The following is a 16,301-nucleotide window of genomic DNA, read 5'->3' as shown; positions in this document are numbered from 1 at the left end:
TTAATGAATTCGATTTCTTTCATAAATACAGGGCTTTACCAGTTTTCTGTTTGATCTTACGTCAGCTCGTTAATTTGTGATTTTCTTCTAGGAACTTGTCCTTTTCATCTAGTGTCAAATTTATTAGCAAAAAGTTGCTCATAACATGCCCTCATCCTTTTAACATCTGTAGTTATCTGGAGATAATCTCTCTTCTTTCCTGATGTTGATAATTGTATTCTTTCTACCTATTTCTTAATCAGTCTGGCTAGGGTACTTAACCTTGCAAAGAACCAGATTTGGGCTTTGTTAATTTTCTCTATTGTTTATCTGTTTCTGTTTAATTGATTTCTGATCTCACTTCCTTTTTTCTTATTTTGGTTTTATTTTGCTCTTCTAGCTTTTTAAGGTCAAACCTTATCTTATTAACTTGAGACCTTCTTTTCTAATATAAACATTTAAGGCTGTATATTTCTCTTTAAGAACTGCTTTATTCAGTCAAAAATTTGGATATCTTTCAAACTGTTTTCTATTCACTGCTAGAAATGCATTGCGTAGTTTCCAAATACTTGAGTTTTTTCTAAATATCTGATTATTGATTTCTAATTTAATTTCATTTTGGTAAGAGAACATATGTTGTATGCTTCCAATCTTTTTAAATATATTAAGACTTGTTTTATGGCCCAACATAATTGATGTTGGTCAGTGTATCAGATGCACTTGAAAAAAATTCTGCAGTTGTTGGTGTAGTGTTCTACAAATGTATTAGGCCAAGAGAATTGACAGCATTTGTCAGAAATCAGAATTTCTGTGACTACTGATTTTGTTGGGGAGTTCTATCAATTGCGGAGAGAGAAATGTTAAAATCTCCAGCTGCGATTGTGGAATTCTGTATTCCTTCCCTCGTCCGATTTTGCTTTGTGTATTTTTAAGTTCTCTTATTAGACATATACATTTCGATGATTGTGTCTTCGCAGTGAGCTGACCTTCTTACCATTACGGAGCGTCTCTATCGCACGGTACTCTCTCTCTCGGCACCTGCTTTATCTGATACATAACAGCCGCAGCCTTCTTATGCCGACTGTTGGTATAGTTCATGTGTCCGTTTGCGTTTGTCTCTGTGTTTCTATTTTAAATATCTCTCATACCTAGCATATAGTTGGGTCTTTTCCATTCTGACAATTTGTTCAGATACTCTCTTGCCTTTTTTTTTTTTTTTTAAATATGAACGCTTCACAAGTTTGCTTGTCATCCTGGCGCAGGGGCCATACTAATCTCTGTATATGTGCTGCCAAAGCGAGTACATCTCTTGCTTTTTAATCGGAGTATTTAATTCGTTAATATTTAATGTAATTATTCATATGGTTGGATTTAGGCCTGTTATTATTTTGTTTGTCCCTTCTGATTTTTTGTTCCTCTGTTTTCCTCCGCCTTCTTCTATGTTAACTGAATATTTTTAGCATTTCATTTTAATTTATCTGTTGACTTTTTAGCTATACCTCTGTGCATTATATTCTAGAGGTAACAATATATGTTATTAATAACCTTCCATCGCCTATTTAGATTTAATTCCATGTAAAATGAGGAACCTCAAAAACTTCTGGGGCCATTTTTCCCCTTCCCATGGTCATCTGTGTGTGACATCTGCACACATTAGAATCCCCACAGTAGTGTAATTTTGGCTTTAAATGGTCATGTATATGTTAAAGGAATTTAAAAAGTAATAGTTTTGTGTCGATCCTCTTTTTTTCTTCCATTTTAGTGTTCCTTACTTCTTCCTAAAAATCTGAGTTTCCTTCTACATGAGTTTCTTTGGCCTGAAAAACCTCCTTTAGCTTTTCTTACAGCGTAAGCCAGTGGTAAGCTCTTAGGATTCTTCACCAGAAAACGCATTTATTTTTCCTTGATTCTGCTTTTATGTTTTATTTATTACATTTTACTTATAAGCATCATTTCATTTTTATTTTATATTACATTAACCTAAAATAGTTCAGTTATGGGCATTCCCACCCCAGATCTAAACTGTTATCACTGCTATAATTTTTAAAGTCAGGTGTATTGAGGTAAAAATTTACATAAATTAGAATTCATCCTTTTTATTGTATAGTTCTGAGTTTTGACAGTCACGTAAGTCCTGTAACCACTGTCAAAATCAAGATGCAGAACAATTCCATCATCCCCCCAGACTCCTCCATGCCCTTTGTGTGGCCTCCTAGGCCCCGGCAGCCACCGATCCGTTTTCGCCCCTTACATTTCCGCCTTTTGCAAAGTGCCACGTGAGCGGCACCCTACGGCGGAAGCCGGCTGCGCCCCTTCCTGCGCATGCGTCTGAGACGCATCGTCGCCGGCGTCGGTAGCACGTTCCTCGTTACCGCCGTTTGGTGTTAGCTGTGTGGATGTCCGCAGTCTGTCGGTTTAAAGTTATTTCCATTGTTTCCGGCTTTTGACAATTACAAATAAAGCCAAGATAGGCATTCGCATACAGGTTTCGCGTGAACATTAAGTTTTGGTCTCTCTCGGGTAAGCACCGAGGGGTAGGCGCGCTGAGTCACCTGCTAGGTGCGCGTTTATAGAAGTCCCGAGCTGTCTGCCAGGGCAGTGGTTTCCTTTTATCCCCCCACCAGCAGCGTCGGAGAGTTCCAGTTGCTTCGCTTCCTCATCCACCAACCCACCCTTGGTGTGGGGTGTTTTGTTGTTGTTGTTGCTGCTGGTTTTTAAATATCTAACAACGTTGAGCATCTCTTTATTTGCCATCCATAAATCTTTTTCAGTTAAGTCTCCTTTTAAATCTTTTGCCTGTTTTCTTATTGAGTTGTTTGGTTTCTTATTTTTTGCATTCTGTATCAATTCTAGAGTTGCTTTCATTATTGAAGGATATTGTCACTGGACAGAATTCAGGATTAATAGATTTTTCTCTCAGCACGTTACGATGATGTTTTACAGTTTTCTGGCCTCCATTGTCTCTGTTGACAAGTCATTGGTCATTTGAGTCACTATTCCCCTATTATGTAACGTGTCTTTTTTTTTCTGGCTATTCAGATTTTTTTCTTTTGTTTTTTAGCACGTTAACAGCAATGTACTTTGATGTGGTTTCGTTGTATTTATGTCGCTTGAGGTTTGCTAAACTTCTTAATTTGTAAGTTGGTGTCCTATATCAAATTTGGTGTTTTTAGGCTATTTAGTCTTTAAATACATATTCCTGCGTCATTCTTTCTCTCCTCTCTGGGGCTCTAATTACTTGTATATTAACCCCTCTTGACGTTTTCCCATAGGTTTCTGAGGCTCTGCCCATTTGTCTTAAATCTTTTTCCTCTGTTTTACATACCTGTTGATTTCTGCTGATCTGTCTACAAATGCACAAATTCTTCTTTCATCTCCGTCTGCTGTTAAGCCCACCCAATGAATATTAGATGTCTTCGACCACAGTTAAAATTGCTGCTTTAAAACCCTTACCTACTGGTTCCAACACCTGGGTTGTCTGGGGTTGGTCCCTGTTGGTTATCTTTTTCTCAGAGTTCAGTATGTAGAGTAATTTGTATCTTCTCAGTGTTGTGAGTGGTGCATTGTAGAGACCCTGTTCTCTGTTACGTTTCTCTAAAGAAGTGTTGATGTTCCCTTTTAAAAGGGAGCTAGAAGTCAGACTGCAATTTCAGACTCACCTGTTTGGCCGCAGCCAAAACACCACAATTATTTTCCCTTTAGCTGGGCCACTGACAGACAAGAGACAGGCTGGAGATGTGCCACGTTTATACACAGAACCTAGGGCTTCCCCAGCGCGGACTTTCCTTTCTGTTCACAGACTTTTGGGGACCTCCCACATCCCAGCTACTATGGTTACCCCAAACTCTGAGCTCTGTTGAATTAATCTAATAGGACCGCAGATTCCAGTTTTAGCCATCCAAATGGTACAGACTGAGACTTGCCCTGTTTAAAAAAACAAACAAACAAAACCAGGAGACTCTTACAGCTTCATCCTTCTGAGTTCCAGTCCTCCTCTTGTAGCCGCCTGCCTTGAGCGGCTATCCAGTACGTGAAGGTCTGTGTTTGTGGTACGTGGTCCTGAGTTCACCTTTGTTATCTGTGGGATGGTTGGTCCAGTAGCAGCTACTCAGCCATCACTGGAAGCAGAACCTCCTTAATTTGCGGACTTTGGAAATCTTCACACACTTCTTCTGAACAGATACACTGAGGACGGGAGTGTGACTCTGTCCCCAGGATACGTGGAGGAGTGTCTGCTTCTGGCGGCTAAGGCCACATTTCCTCTGTTTAAGCACAAGTCTGTCGCTTTGCCCTTGCGGTCAGCAGGTCCTGGGACCTTTCTGCCTTCGCGTACATGACATCCAGCAGCTGAACTTGGGACTGGGGACAGCAAAGGGGAAGCCGACACTGGGGCTCCACCCCCCCGGCGGCCTATGTGTCTGAGGGGCCCTCTGCCTGGCACTGGGGCCCCCCACTTTCTCCCGGAGACCCGACTCATCTCGGAGGTTTTGTTTTTATTTGCAGGTTAAACAGAGCCAGTCAGACTTACTTCTTCCCCATTCACCTGACGGATCAGCTTCTTCCCAGCGCTGTGTTCTATGCCACCGTGGGGCCCCTCGTGGTCTACTTTGCCATGCACCGTCTCGTCATCAAGCCATACCTCAGGGCTCAGAAAGAGAGGTGAGCGTAAAGCATGTCGCTGGGACATCACTAAGCAACTCCGCGCCTCAGCGTCCTTACGGTCTTTCAAATGGAGACTGTACTAGAACCTGCCCCCTGGGGTTCTCGGGAGAATTAAATGCACGAGTTACTGCCCGTTCGGTGCGGGGCACCGCGCCTGGTCCGTGACGAGGACTCGGTCAGCGTCAGCAGAACTGCCGCCCTCACCTTTCCTTCTGTCGCTCACTCCTGTTTGCAGAAAGGGCTGGTCCGTTAGCCAAACGGTCGAGACTTTAAACCACGACCACAAGAAATAGGAAGTGGCTCTTTTTCTTATTCTAACCATTTATCTTCCTGGCACCGAATCCAAGAGGCGTGGGTTCCGAGTTCCCACATGAGGGGCGGGTGTTAACGATGTCTTAGGCGTCGCACAGATGTAATTTGTTCTGCAGTATCTTATGGATCTTCCAATTAGGGCATAATATCCAGTCCGAGGGGTGGTTTAGATGCGTCGCTTTGTCGTGACGGAGTTTGGTGAATCGTGCAGCTCAGGGAATCGAGGGGAAGGAATGAACAGCTCTCTCCAGGCCCTGCAGCCTTTGGATCGGGAGAGTTCAGGACCCTAATGTCCCAGGAGGCTTGAGGCTCGAAATAAAGGATGTGCTTCACCAGGTCTTCTGACGGGACAGGTGTTTGCCGCCTCGCATCCCTGTGCTTTGCTAAGAGGAAAGTGTGTTTACGTATCTCACGGGGTCTGCACTGTCCCTCCTGGGAGGCCGGTGGCATCTCCTGTGAGTCTCACCTTCTCCTCTGAGTCCTGTCAGCTGGAGGCTCCTTCCCAAAGGGCCTGGCAGCGGGTTTCCCGTTCGCCCTGGTGAAGAGGTCGGGGAGAGCCACCTAGGGACAGCGGGGAGGCTGCGTGGGCCTGTGACTGGCAGATTCGCCTGAGGTTATCTCGGAAATACCGTTGAAAGTTCTGGAACTGGGAATGCAGCTAGAGCGCATGCTGTTCGCACGCCGAGGGGCAGCGCCGCGCTAACGTGCGCCTGTGTCTCCTCGCGTCAGGGAGCTGGAGAAGCAGAGGGAGAGCACGGCCACCGACATCCTGCAGAAGAAACAGGAGGCGGAAGCTGCTGTGAGTGCCGCGCGCCCCCCCCGGAGGCCCGGGGGCCCTGCGCGATGGGGTGCCGTGCACGCCCGCCCCACCCCAACCCGCCCCCTGGAGGCCCTGGGGCCCCGCGCGAACCCGGGTGCCGCGCCGCCCCCTCCCCCCACCCCCCGGAAGCCCTGGGGCCCTTGCTAACCCGGGTGCCCCGCCCCCCGGAGGCCCGGGGACTCCGCACGCACCCCCGTGCGGCCCGGCCCTCCTGCAGGGCGGCGGCAGCGCACACCCCTGTCCCCTCGTACTCGTTTCCTAACCCGGGGCTCCGGGGGGCACTTCCCGCCCTGCGCGCTGTCTCCAGGACCTCAGGCCTTTCTTCCCCAACAGCCGCGTTGGTCATTTTAGTCTTCATACTGCCCATGGGACTCTGTCCCGGGGACTTCAGTTCCTGTCCCTAAAGATGAGATGCAGTTGCTCTCAAAAGACATAACAAGGTTTTGTAAAAAGTGGTGGGTTTCGTCCTCTTTTTCTTTCCTTTAAATGAATTGTTTTTACCTGATGTAAGGTGACAGGTATCCAGGGTAAGTGACAGGGAAAGGGCTGAAATGCCCCAGGCACATGCCGTGGCTCTAACTGAGGGGAGCCCAGTGCGACCCTGACCTCGGCCTGCCTTGGTCTTTGCAGGTTCGGCTGATGCAGGAATCTGTCCGAAGGATAATCGAGGCAGAAGAATCCAGGATGGGTGAGAAGGCGTGGCCTCTCTTGGGATCTTGGGACAGGGTGGGTGCAGGGGTCTCCGAGGAGCACACCATTCCCGGGGTCCAGCCGCATGGGGGGGCGCCGGCCGCCGCTCGCCCCTGCCCTGACGCAGCCTGTCCTCAGGGCTCATCATTGTCAACGCCTGGTATGGGAAATTTGTCAACGACAGGAGCAAGAAGAACGAGAAGGTGAAGGTGATCGACGTGACCGTGCCCCTGCAGTGCCTGGTGAAGGACTCGAAGCTCATCCTCACGGAGGCCTCCAAGGTACGGCGCCCGTGTGCGCGGGCCCCAGCAGGGAAGGTCTCGGGGACTAGGGACAGCTGGCCCTCGGGAATGGCCATTCCGTAGCAGCGGAATCCTCGCTGTGCGGGCTGCCGCGCGGCACCCAGGTGATTCCCAGGCCGGAGCTGTTGGCGTCATTCATTCACGCACCCCCTCGTTCGCAGCGAGTACGCATCACGCACCTCCCATGTCGGCACAGCAGCCGACAGACGTGCATCTGCCTTCGTGGAGCTGACATGCAGCTTGTTCCTTGCCTTGCCAGGGAGCGCGAGGTCGCCCCCTGCGCATCTGGCTCAGGCCGGAGCCTGGGGTGTGGAGCATAAAGGCGAATAGAAGTGCAGATTAGCTCAGGGCAGGGACCACCCGCTCCCCGCTCCCCGAAGTCGCCTAGTGTCTCCGGCTGGCGGCTCCTGTGACCACAGGTGCATGTACAGTGCGGGGAGGGGCCTGTATTGAAAGGGCGTCTAGGATGAAATGGGCAGCTTGTTTGAATTTTCGTTTCCTTCTCCTCAAGCTGCAAAGTTTGCATCTTCCCGGGGCAGCTTCTGAAGCGAAGTCCAGGCCCGTCGGCTCTGCATCTGCAGGCGGCAGCAGGCCGTGGCCGTGCCGGGCTAAACGGGGCCCAATCGGAGTGTGTGTGTTGCAGGCTGGGCTGCCCGGGTTCTACGACCCATGCGTGGGCGAAGAGAAGAACCTGAAGGTGCTTTACCAGTTCCGAGGGGTCCTGCACCAGGTGATGGCACTGGACAGCGAGGCACTTAGGATACCAAAGCAGTGTGAGTAGTTGCCCCTTTGAAGTCACCTGTCCTGTGCGTGGGCCAGGAGAGGCCCTCGGCCACTGACCAGAGCCGGGAACATCAGAATGCGGGGTGACAACCGCCCTCCCTCTGTTGTTCACCGGGGAGCAGGCGGGCTTGGGCACCGTGACTCGCTCCAGGAGGTGCTACCCTGAGGGGTGTCAGCCCGTCCCAGGTGGAATTAGCTCAGCCGCAGCTGCAGCTCGGTGGCTGGGTGCAGAGCAAACCCAGCCGCTCTGTACGCTGCAGAGCCAGCGTCGGCCGGCGGCCTCCGGTCTGCCGATGGCCGAGCCTCTACGCGCACAGGCCGCAGAGACGGCTGCTGTTAGATTCGCTGGTTTGTCTTGTCTTTTACAGCTCACAGGATTGACACAGACGGATAAACTGCGTGTGAGACCAGATTAAAAGAGGCTGCAGAAAATCTTTTCCTGGGAGTCTACAAATTTGGAAGCAGGGAAAAAACCCAGACATCAGATGTGTTTATTTTATATTATTCCTCTAGAAGGCGGTACCGTATCAATTAAGTGAAGGGGGCACACAGACACCCCACTTGCATGGGTGCCCTAGGTAGGACTGAGGCAGCCCCACCTGGACCAGGACCACAGCACAGCCGTGTCTGTCCCCGAGGATCATGTCCCTGGAGGGGAGGGCGCCAGCCCCGCCGCCTCTGGCCCCCCAGCCTCCTCCGCATGAGTGCCGACCGCCGCCACCCAGTCATCCCCGTCGTCTTGAGGCCGTTGCGGAACCCCGCCCTCACGCAGGAGGTGAACTGCTGCTCCTGAACCCCACGCTGAGCGCAACAGCCGCGGGGACAGGACGAAGGCGGGCGCGCTCAGGAACAGAGCTCTCCCGTCGAGGGAGCACTTGCTGGGTCGGTGTCCCGAAAACCACCTTTTCCTGCCGAAATGTGACTAAGTGAATCCAGAGAGGATTGTGTGGGTCTATAAATCTGCTTTTTATCTGAGAACGGATGGTTTTGGAAATCAGTCTTTTTTTCCCCTCCCAGGACTCCTCCAATCATTCTTTGCCACCTGGCTTGGGACAGTGGTGTCACTCTCAGTCCCAGGGCCCACCCCTGTCACAGGTCGCTTTCCAGGAGCATCCCCCCCCCATATCCTGGGAAGAGGCTGCGTCCCTCTCGCTGCCCCCCACGGCTCAGCCTGACTGCCCATGCTGCCACGCCAGGGTGCGGTGTGGGGGTGACGGGGTCAGGAGGTGGGATGCGGGCTCCAGAGTGAGGGCCAGGCCTGCCGAGCCGGCCTGCACCTGGCTCCTCGCAGCCAGCAGGTGGCGCTGCTGCTCCCAACACGGGGTCTGGGCCCACGAGGGGACTCCCGACTGGGTGCCTGCTCCCAACACCCTCTTCCTTCACCGGCCCTTGGTGGGCGCAGAACACCTGAGGCGCCTCCCGCACAGCCTGGCCTGTTGACTGCGGTGAACGGTCACCGTGAGCCGGGCCCGGGTGGGTGCCGGTTCTGACAGCCCCCGCGGCCAATCGCTGCACCGGGCTTCACGCCCGACGCTGGTACAGTGCGATCGCCAGTAACCTTCCAGTTCTTAAAAACACCGCCGGTTGTCCGTCCAGTCCCGCAGTAGTTCTCTCCCCATTTAAACAGTTCTTCTGAGCTGCTGCCCTGAATGTGAGTCGTGCAACAGGCACCGTGTTCAGCGAGTCTGACCTCGGACAGAGCCGCGCGCCCTCCGCACCCAGGGGCGCTTCAGGCACTGACTCTGCTTGACGTGGACGGTACAGGAGGCACTGTCACTGCAATAAAGCTTTCCCGAGAGCTGGGCACAGTGTTTCGATGCATCGTATGTTCATTGTTAGGAGCGAACGGAAGAAGGGATCCCCTCCCCCCACAAAGGCCTCATCCCACCCTCATTCTTCACTGTTCAAACCACATTTTAAATCATGACGCGTCACTCGAAGCTGCGGTTCAGCTTTCTGCATTAGACAAGTGTCTGAGCGAGTCCAGAATTAGGAAACCTCTTAGACCAGTTATTTCGTTTTTTTTAACTAAAATCCCTTTTTCGTAGTCAAAGGTGGTCACGGCCTGCTGCATGCTCTCCAACGGGAACCCGAAGTTGGTCTCAGCGGCAGCAGAGCGTGCGGGGCAGAGCCTCTGATGCGCGCTTGTCCTTCAGCAAGGGCGGACCCGGTGCAGGAAGACGCTTTATTATGCTGCTCCCTCCAGCCAGCCGGGAGAGGGGGCCGGTCTCGGCCACTTGGAGAGTCGGCTGTCCAGGCGGCGGAGGGGACCATGCCCGCGGCCTGCGTCAGCCCTCACCCCCACCGCGGACCCAATGCACAAGCCCGTCCCTGGACACCGCTGCCCCACGAGGAAACGCGCTCCCTCCCCACTGGCGCGGGACAGCTCAGGCCGCGCTCCAAGGACACGCACCTCGCTTGTGCTGAAGGACAGCTGGGGCTGTCACCTCCCGGATCACCAAGTTCGTCAGGCTCAGGGCCCCGGCCCCTCCCAGCCCAAGGCCACCTGAGGCTGAGCTGGGCTCCTCACCGGGGCCTGGCCTGGCAGCGGGAGCCGCGCCCCACCTCCCGAGGGCTCCGACGAGCCGGCCACCCGGCTCAGCTCTGCTGCTCCGGCCGCGGCCTGGCCCCGGAGGCCTGCAGGCGGCCGCACACCCTCCGCATCGCCAGCCTCTGCGCCTTCAAGCGCTTCCGGAGCCTTTCATTCTCCTTCAGGGTCAGGAAGAGTTTTTTTTTTAGGGCGTCCAAGTCCAAAAGAGCATAGCTGTGATCCGACGGCTGTGGGGGGCTGGCTGGCCGGCCGGGGGCCTCAGCGGCTTCTGGTCTGTGTGGCAGGACCTGAGGACAGGTGGGGGGGAGGCGAGCAGTGACCAGTGGCAGAGCTGTTCTCCAGCAGGAAGGGGCGGGTGGAGGGGCCCAGAGGGCACTGCCCGGGGCCCTCCTGACACCCACACCTGCCCACTTCGCAGCTGTGCTGCTGGGAAGGTCTGAGACCAGGGCCACGCCGAGGGACCCGTGGTCCGGGCGCTGGTTTTCCTCATTTTGTTGGAAGCGAATCCCCTTGTGCTGAGACCAACCCACCACACGGCCCCCTGGGGCCCGGCCCGGCGCCTTACCTGTCCTACAGGACGTCCGGTGCTGGGGGGCAGCTGCAGTGCTGTGACTGCCGCGTCCAGCTTTCTCTCCGGGCCGTGTTCCCCGGCCCCCACCCTGGGGAGAACCTGGGAACGCAGTGTAGAGCAGGCAGCTGAGCCGCATGGACCCCGGACGCTCCACAGCGGTCACCTGTCCTTCCCACCAGCAACCCCTCACACTGTCCCAGAGTGGCTGCATCCTGGAGACCACCACCGACAGCCAGCCGGCCACCTCCCCAGGCCCAGGGCCGGACCCTAAGAAATCCAGCAGACCAGCCGCGGTGCAGACCAGCCGCCAGTGCACCGCGTCAGTGGACCAGCTGTCAGTGGACGCGGTGCAGACTGGACACAGTGCAGACCAGCCGCGGTGCAGACCGGCCACGGTGCAGACTCACCTTTTCCTTCTCAGACTTGGCGTTCCCGCCCTCGCCGGCCGGGTCTCCGTCTGCCCGCACCAGCTGTAAGAGATGGAGCTGCTGTGGACCCCGAGGTTCGGCTCACTCAGGGTGCGAGTAAGACAGCGGCGCCCTGGGAGCCCCGCCCCCACCGCGCAGCCTCCCGTCCTGCGACCAAACAGACCCTGCAAGCCCCGCCCGCTGCTGCTCGTCCTTCTCCAACGAAGGTCCGAAGCCCGAGCCAGAGGTCCGTGAACAGCCGGTCCCTATGAAGCTAGGGACTTGTCTAATGTGTGTCCCCCTGGGGCCTGGTGTGTAGTACGTGACTCGTTTTGCTCAATGAGCGGCAGCCGCATGGCAGAAAACACGTGCCCACCCTCACAGAGCTCACACGGGAGGAGAGGAGACCGAACGCAAAGGAAACGTGCGGCAGGCAGCAAAGGGGGCGAGGAGGAAGGGCCGCCCCGCAGGGCGCGCGAGGCGGGGAGGCCTCGGGGCGGGGAGGCCAGCGCCAGGCACGCGGGGAGGGCCCGAGGACGAGCACCCATCACCCCCACACTCTGTAGCTCGGTTCCGATCACCTCCCTTTCCTCTCATTCCCAAGAAAATCGAACTAGCGTACTTGCCCGTCCGCCTTGTGTGGCTGTGCCACCACCTGGCCTTCGGGTTCAAACGGGTGCCCTGCCGTGGGGCCCACACTCACGCTCCCTACGCCTCTAGGATTTGTGAGCTTCAATACAATCCCCTCATGGCTCCTACGTCCCGCTGTTCCTGAGCTCTCTCCGAACCCACACATCCCGCCCCAAGACGCCCACTCCAGGGCCCACTGGGACCTCAAACTGCACACCCGGGACCCATCTCCTGGGACTCAGAAGCGCCCATTCCCCAGGGGCTGAGCGCGCTCCACTTTCTTTGGCCCTGTCCCTCAGCCCACCAGGTCCGCAGAGCCCACCCGCCCTCTTTCGGCTCAAGCCACCACAACTGCACTCCCTTGTGACACCGCAGTGGCCTCGAACCAGCTTCCAGCCAGGGGAGCCTCCCAAAGCCACGTCCCTCCCCGGGGACGCCACCCGCACACCCGCAGCCTGTGCAAGCCTGCCGCCGCCTGGCCCCTGCCACCCTCGGCCAGCCCGTGCCCACGCCGGTCCAGAGTGCCCGAAGCCCTCCGCCCCAAGCCTCCGCCCGTGCCATCCGCGCCCTCCCTGGAGCGCCCCCCACCCCCGCGTCGTCCTTCCACGCCCGGCACCGAGCTCCCGGCTGCCAGGCACGGCGCACAGCAGGACCGTAAGGGAGACCTGCCGACGGCAGCGGCGCAGGCTCTGCCGTCTTGACCACGGCGTCCCGCGCCCGGCTGGCTACGAGGGAGGAGAGGGCGAGGCTCGAGCACGGGGAGCAGGGCCTCTGCCCTCTGGGGGCCAGGCTGCCACGCCGCCAGCTTCCGGCCCTGCAGCCCCTGCATTTCTAAGGCGGCTCTAAGTTGCAAACTCCCTAAAACGAAGGTCATGGCCAGCAGGGTGGGCTGGGCTCCGACCCCCAAAGCTGGACGCTGCTGCTCTCACTGTGGTGCCGGGCTCGCCTCTCCTGTCCCGGGGAAGGCCACCCCCGCCCGCCCCCTCCTGCTCGGTGGGTCCCTGTGGCCGGATCTGAAGAGAGGGGACAGGTGCACTCACCTGCGTGGCGTCCTGAAAGGCAAACAGCGTGGGCACAGCATTGTGCTTCAGGTTCTTGCGGTTCCCGAAGGCGCTGAAGCACTCGGGCCGGAAGTGCTCGGAGCAGATGACCGTGTGCTGCTTGGGCTTGAAGTTGGCCCTGCCCATGTTCAGCACCCACTCCTTCAGCAGCTCCGGCCGGCTGAACGGGAACCTGCGGGGGCGGGGCGGGGGGGGCAAAGCAGGAGGCGAGTGACGCGGAGCTCAGCACTTCTGAGTGTCCTGGGACTTCAGGCCACCCCACCCCCCCCCCACGCTCCTGGACAGCGTGGGACATCCGGCAACCTCGCTCTGCTCGGCCACATCCAGTTTCCGGAGGGTTCTGTCGTGGCTGTTCCCAGCATCCTTAGCAGGAAACTGAAGACCATGATCATGTTCCCGAAGCTATGTTTGCCAGGTGAGCTTTCCCTTGTCCCCTCGGGAGCCGCTGGGGGCCCTGCTCTGGGGGCCCTGCTGGGGGTGCTGCTCTGGGTGTTGCAGAGCGGAAGTAAGATCCCCGCCCTCATGGAGCCGACTGTCTAGAAACAGGGACACGGACGGTAAGCCAAGCAGACGCGGCCTGTGCGGGAATGAAGAGCAGCAGTGCTTGGGGAAGCCCCCCCGAGGAGCTGCAGGGAGTGGGAGCATGGCCCCCTGGGGCCGGCAGGAGGACAAGAGCGACCACACGGGGACGGGCGTGTCTGAGGAGCGGTCAGAGGCGGGTTCGGCCGAGGCAGAGCCAGAGCGGCAGTGGGGACCGAAGGACACGGGCCTCAAGCAGACGGCAGGCTGGGAGGCTCTGGGCGAGGGTGACACTCGGAGGGCACGTGGTGGCTGGGACCAGGGTGTGAGCAGGAGAGGGAACTGAGTGGCAAATGTGGACGTATTTCGAAAGCCCTGCCCAAGGTTTGCCTGCGGGCGGCGAAGCAGAGAAGGCGGACTGTGGCATATTAAGACGGGGAGGCTCGTCTCCGGCCACGCCGCCCTGAGCAAGCCCGCCCCCGGCTGATCTCGGAAGCTAAGCAGGGTCGGGCCTGGTTAGTACTTGGATGGGAGACCACCTAGGAAGACCCGGTGCTGTAGGGATTTTAAAAAATAATAATAATAATAACAAGATAGGGAAGGCCGGAGGAGGGGCAAGTTTGGGCCTCAGATGTTACGTGTCAGATGTTAAATCTGAGGTGCATTTCAGAAGGCCACATGCTGCCGTGGAGTGGCAGGTGGACACACGTGTCTGGAGACATCAAGGTCGCGGGTGGGCGTTGCCCCCGCATAAAGGGTGGCAAAGGCCTGAGTGAGATCAGTGCCTGGGGAGAAAGTGTGGACAGGGATGATACGAGGTCATGGCCCTCGCCCCAGAGTGCTCCAACGGCTAGTGCTGGAAATGAGGAACCAGCAAAGCACACTGAGAAGGAACCAAGGAGACTGAGAAGGGGCAAACGAAGAGGCCGAGAGGCGCCCTAGAAGCCGAGTGACAGAGCCTCTCAAGGGCTCAGTGGTCAACTACGTCGAACGCGGCAGAGGTCAATTCGGATGACGACATGCCTCTGCATCTGGCATTATAAGGGGCACTGGGCACTCGACAGAGCTCTTTTGTGGGCAAGAGTCTGATTACAGAGGCAACAGAGCACCTCCACTTGCATACACGACTGAAACATACAGATACAGGCACTGGAAGAAGACACGTCTCAGCATAAACGTCAAGCCGTGTGCTTGTAATGGCCAGAACACAGAAGCACCCAAATGCCCTTCAATTCTAGAACAAGTCAACTCTGCTGTTTGCATTCAGTGGAATACTATGCGGCAGTGAAAAGGAATCAAGTGCGATTACAGGGCAATAAGGAGAGCTGACACATGTGGACCCTGGAAGAGGTTCTGTGGAGAACAGCCTCATAGAGGGTGATCTGATCGTAAATTCCTAACTGGGCAGGTCGTGGAGAAGAGTCGCATCCCAAGCATGTAACTTCTTTAGCAAAAGGTTTACCTTTGCCTTCAGCAGGCCCTGGCCATTGTTTCTGCACATCTAGGTTAACACACCTTTGAAATAAGTGTGACCACCTCAAGAAAGCACAGAATCTTAACTATCCTGTAATCCATCCCTGTCTTTCTCCGACCCTCACTTAATCTTCCTGACATTCCCTCCTTAATTTCAAAGGCATAAAAGACACTGCGAAGTTGCTGTTCTCTGAAGCATTTTTTTTTTTTTCCAGTCTGTTGAGATCTTGCTTCCAGGCGTGTCCTCTGTTTAACTCAAATTCTTATAAAATTCTGTACAGGTGTGTAACTTTATGACAAAACAAATGTAATAGTAACCAAAAGACAAAAAAACCTGCTGTGATTCCATTCACGCGAAGCTGAACACAGGCCAAAGCAATCACTGTGACAGAAGGCAGGATGTGCGTTACCCTTGGGGATGTGGGAGGATGAGGGCCTGGCAGGGGGGTGCAGCTGGGGGTCTCCTGGGGGCTGGTGACGCGCCAAGTAGCAGCAGTTACACAGGGTGTCCATTTTGTTGGCTGGGCTGTGTGCTTGCGATTTGTGCACTTTTCTGCATGTGTGTTATTGTGATACTTCAGGAAAAACATTTACTTTGAAAAAGAAAATGAGAATAGGAAGAGAGGAAGTGCTGACAATGAGAACAGCGGCCTTTGGAAGCGCGCTCGGAAGGGGACAGGGAAATGGCCCGCGGCCTGAATCTGGAAAGCGCGCGCGTTCGGCCGGCACCTGCGGACGCGCCCTCGCGGGCAGGGACCTGCCTGGCCGGGACCTGCCTGGCCAGGCCCCGCCGGGCGCACTCCAGGCCGCCCGCGCCCCTCCCCGGGCTCCCGCCAAGTCGGCGCGCGGGCCCGCCCCCCGGACACCGGGGCGCCCCTTCCCCCACTCCGCCCCGCGCTCCTGACGCCAGGCCCGCGGCGAGGGCTCAGCAGTGCCCGCACCTGGGGACGCCTGCTACGTTCCGGACTGCATCCGGGAACGAGATAAAGTCCCTGGGACGCGGAGGGGGCGTCCCCCCGAATAACCGCGGGGGTGGCATGGCAGGTGCTGCGGTGACTCTGGCTGCGGAGGCCGGAGCCCGCACCAGGGCCCGCCCGCGGCCTGCCCCGACCGGTGGCGGGAGGCTGTGCGCCCGCCGGCAGTTTCCTCTCCGACCGGCTCCCCCGGCTCCCAGGCCGGCCGAGGCGGCGCGGGTTCCTGGGCCCGTGCCGCCGCCCTCCGGCCTCAGCGACCGCGGGGCGCGGACCCTCGCGTTCGCCCACCAGCGCGCCAGGCCTCGAGCTCGAGCCAAGGCGTGGGCCGCGGTCGACCGGGCCGGGCAGCCGGGACCCCGCGCCCCCCGGCACTGCGGCCCCTCACCGGTGGAAGGTGAGCTGCTTCCTGCGGTTGCTGTAGCGGTTGCAGCACTGCCGGGCCGCGCATGACTTCGGCATCTCCAGACCCCAGGGCCGGCTGCCCCTAACAAAGATGGCGGCGGCGGGGCCTGCGGGCGCTGCGAGACCAGTGGGCGGGGCTGCCCGGGGGTGGGGCTGGTGGGCGGG

General features: G+C 56.5%; 2 protein-coding genes and 1 pseudogene across 5 annotated transcripts in view; 2 read left to right on the top strand and 1 right to left on the bottom strand.

The window, feature by feature from the left end:
• Window positions 1-8,526, top strand: part of DNAJC11 (DnaJ heat shock protein family (Hsp40) member C11) — a 53,770-nt gene extending 45,244 nt beyond the window's left edge. For both annotated transcript variants that reach the window (XM_016165339.2, XM_016165340.2), the window contains exons 11-16: window positions 4,483-4,638; window positions 5,683-5,752; window positions 6,404-6,461; window positions 6,602-6,744; window positions 7,409-7,538; window positions 7,917-8,526. In XM_016165339.2, the coding sequence (XP_016020825.1) occupies window positions 4,483-4,638; window positions 5,683-5,752; window positions 6,404-6,461; window positions 6,602-6,744; window positions 7,409-7,538; window positions 7,917-7,942 (583 nt within the window). In that variant the 3' untranslated portion in view covers window positions 7,943-8,526. The remainder of the gene's footprint in view (window positions 1-4,482; window positions 4,639-5,682; window positions 5,753-6,403; window positions 6,462-6,601; window positions 6,745-7,408; window positions 7,539-7,916) is intronic.
• THAP3 (THAP domain containing 3) lies at window positions 1,184-16,237 on the bottom strand. Of its 3 annotated transcripts, none has more exons than XM_036228227.1 (5): window positions 13,072-15,552; window positions 12,748-12,940; window positions 11,078-11,140; window positions 10,665-10,769; window positions 1,184-5,722 (listed from the first exon to the last, which is right to left on the bottom strand). In XM_036228227.1, the coding sequence occupies exons 1-5, from the start codon at window positions 13,290-13,292 to the stop codon at window positions 5,612-5,614; spliced, it is 693 nt and encodes a 230-aa protein (XP_036084120.1). In that variant the 5' UTR covers window positions 13,293-15,552; the 3' UTR covers window positions 1,184-5,611. The 3 variants fall into 3 exon arrangements, with proteins under 3 accessions (XP_036084120.1, XP_016020828.2, XP_036084118.1); XM_016165342.2 differs by lacking the exons at window positions 1,184-5,722; window positions 13,072-15,552 and adding exons at window positions 9,353-10,386; window positions 16,120-16,237; XM_036228225.1 differs by lacking the exon at window positions 1,184-5,722 and adding an exon at window positions 9,353-10,386 and having other exon boundaries at window positions 13,072-15,547.
• Window positions 13,733-13,851, top strand: LOC118605177 (annotated as a pseudogene).
• Window positions 16,238-16,301: the final 64 nt, after the last annotated feature.

The sequence above is a fragment of the Rousettus aegyptiacus genome, unplaced genomic scaffold (genome assembly GCF_014176215.1).
Source record: "Rousettus aegyptiacus isolate mRouAeg1 unplaced genomic scaffold, mRouAeg1.p scaffold_m13_p_1, whole genome shotgun sequence".
Classification (NCBI taxonomy): domain Eukaryota; kingdom Metazoa; phylum Chordata; class Mammalia; order Chiroptera; family Pteropodidae; genus Rousettus; species Rousettus aegyptiacus.
This window is presented reverse-complemented; position numbering and strand designations above follow the sequence as displayed.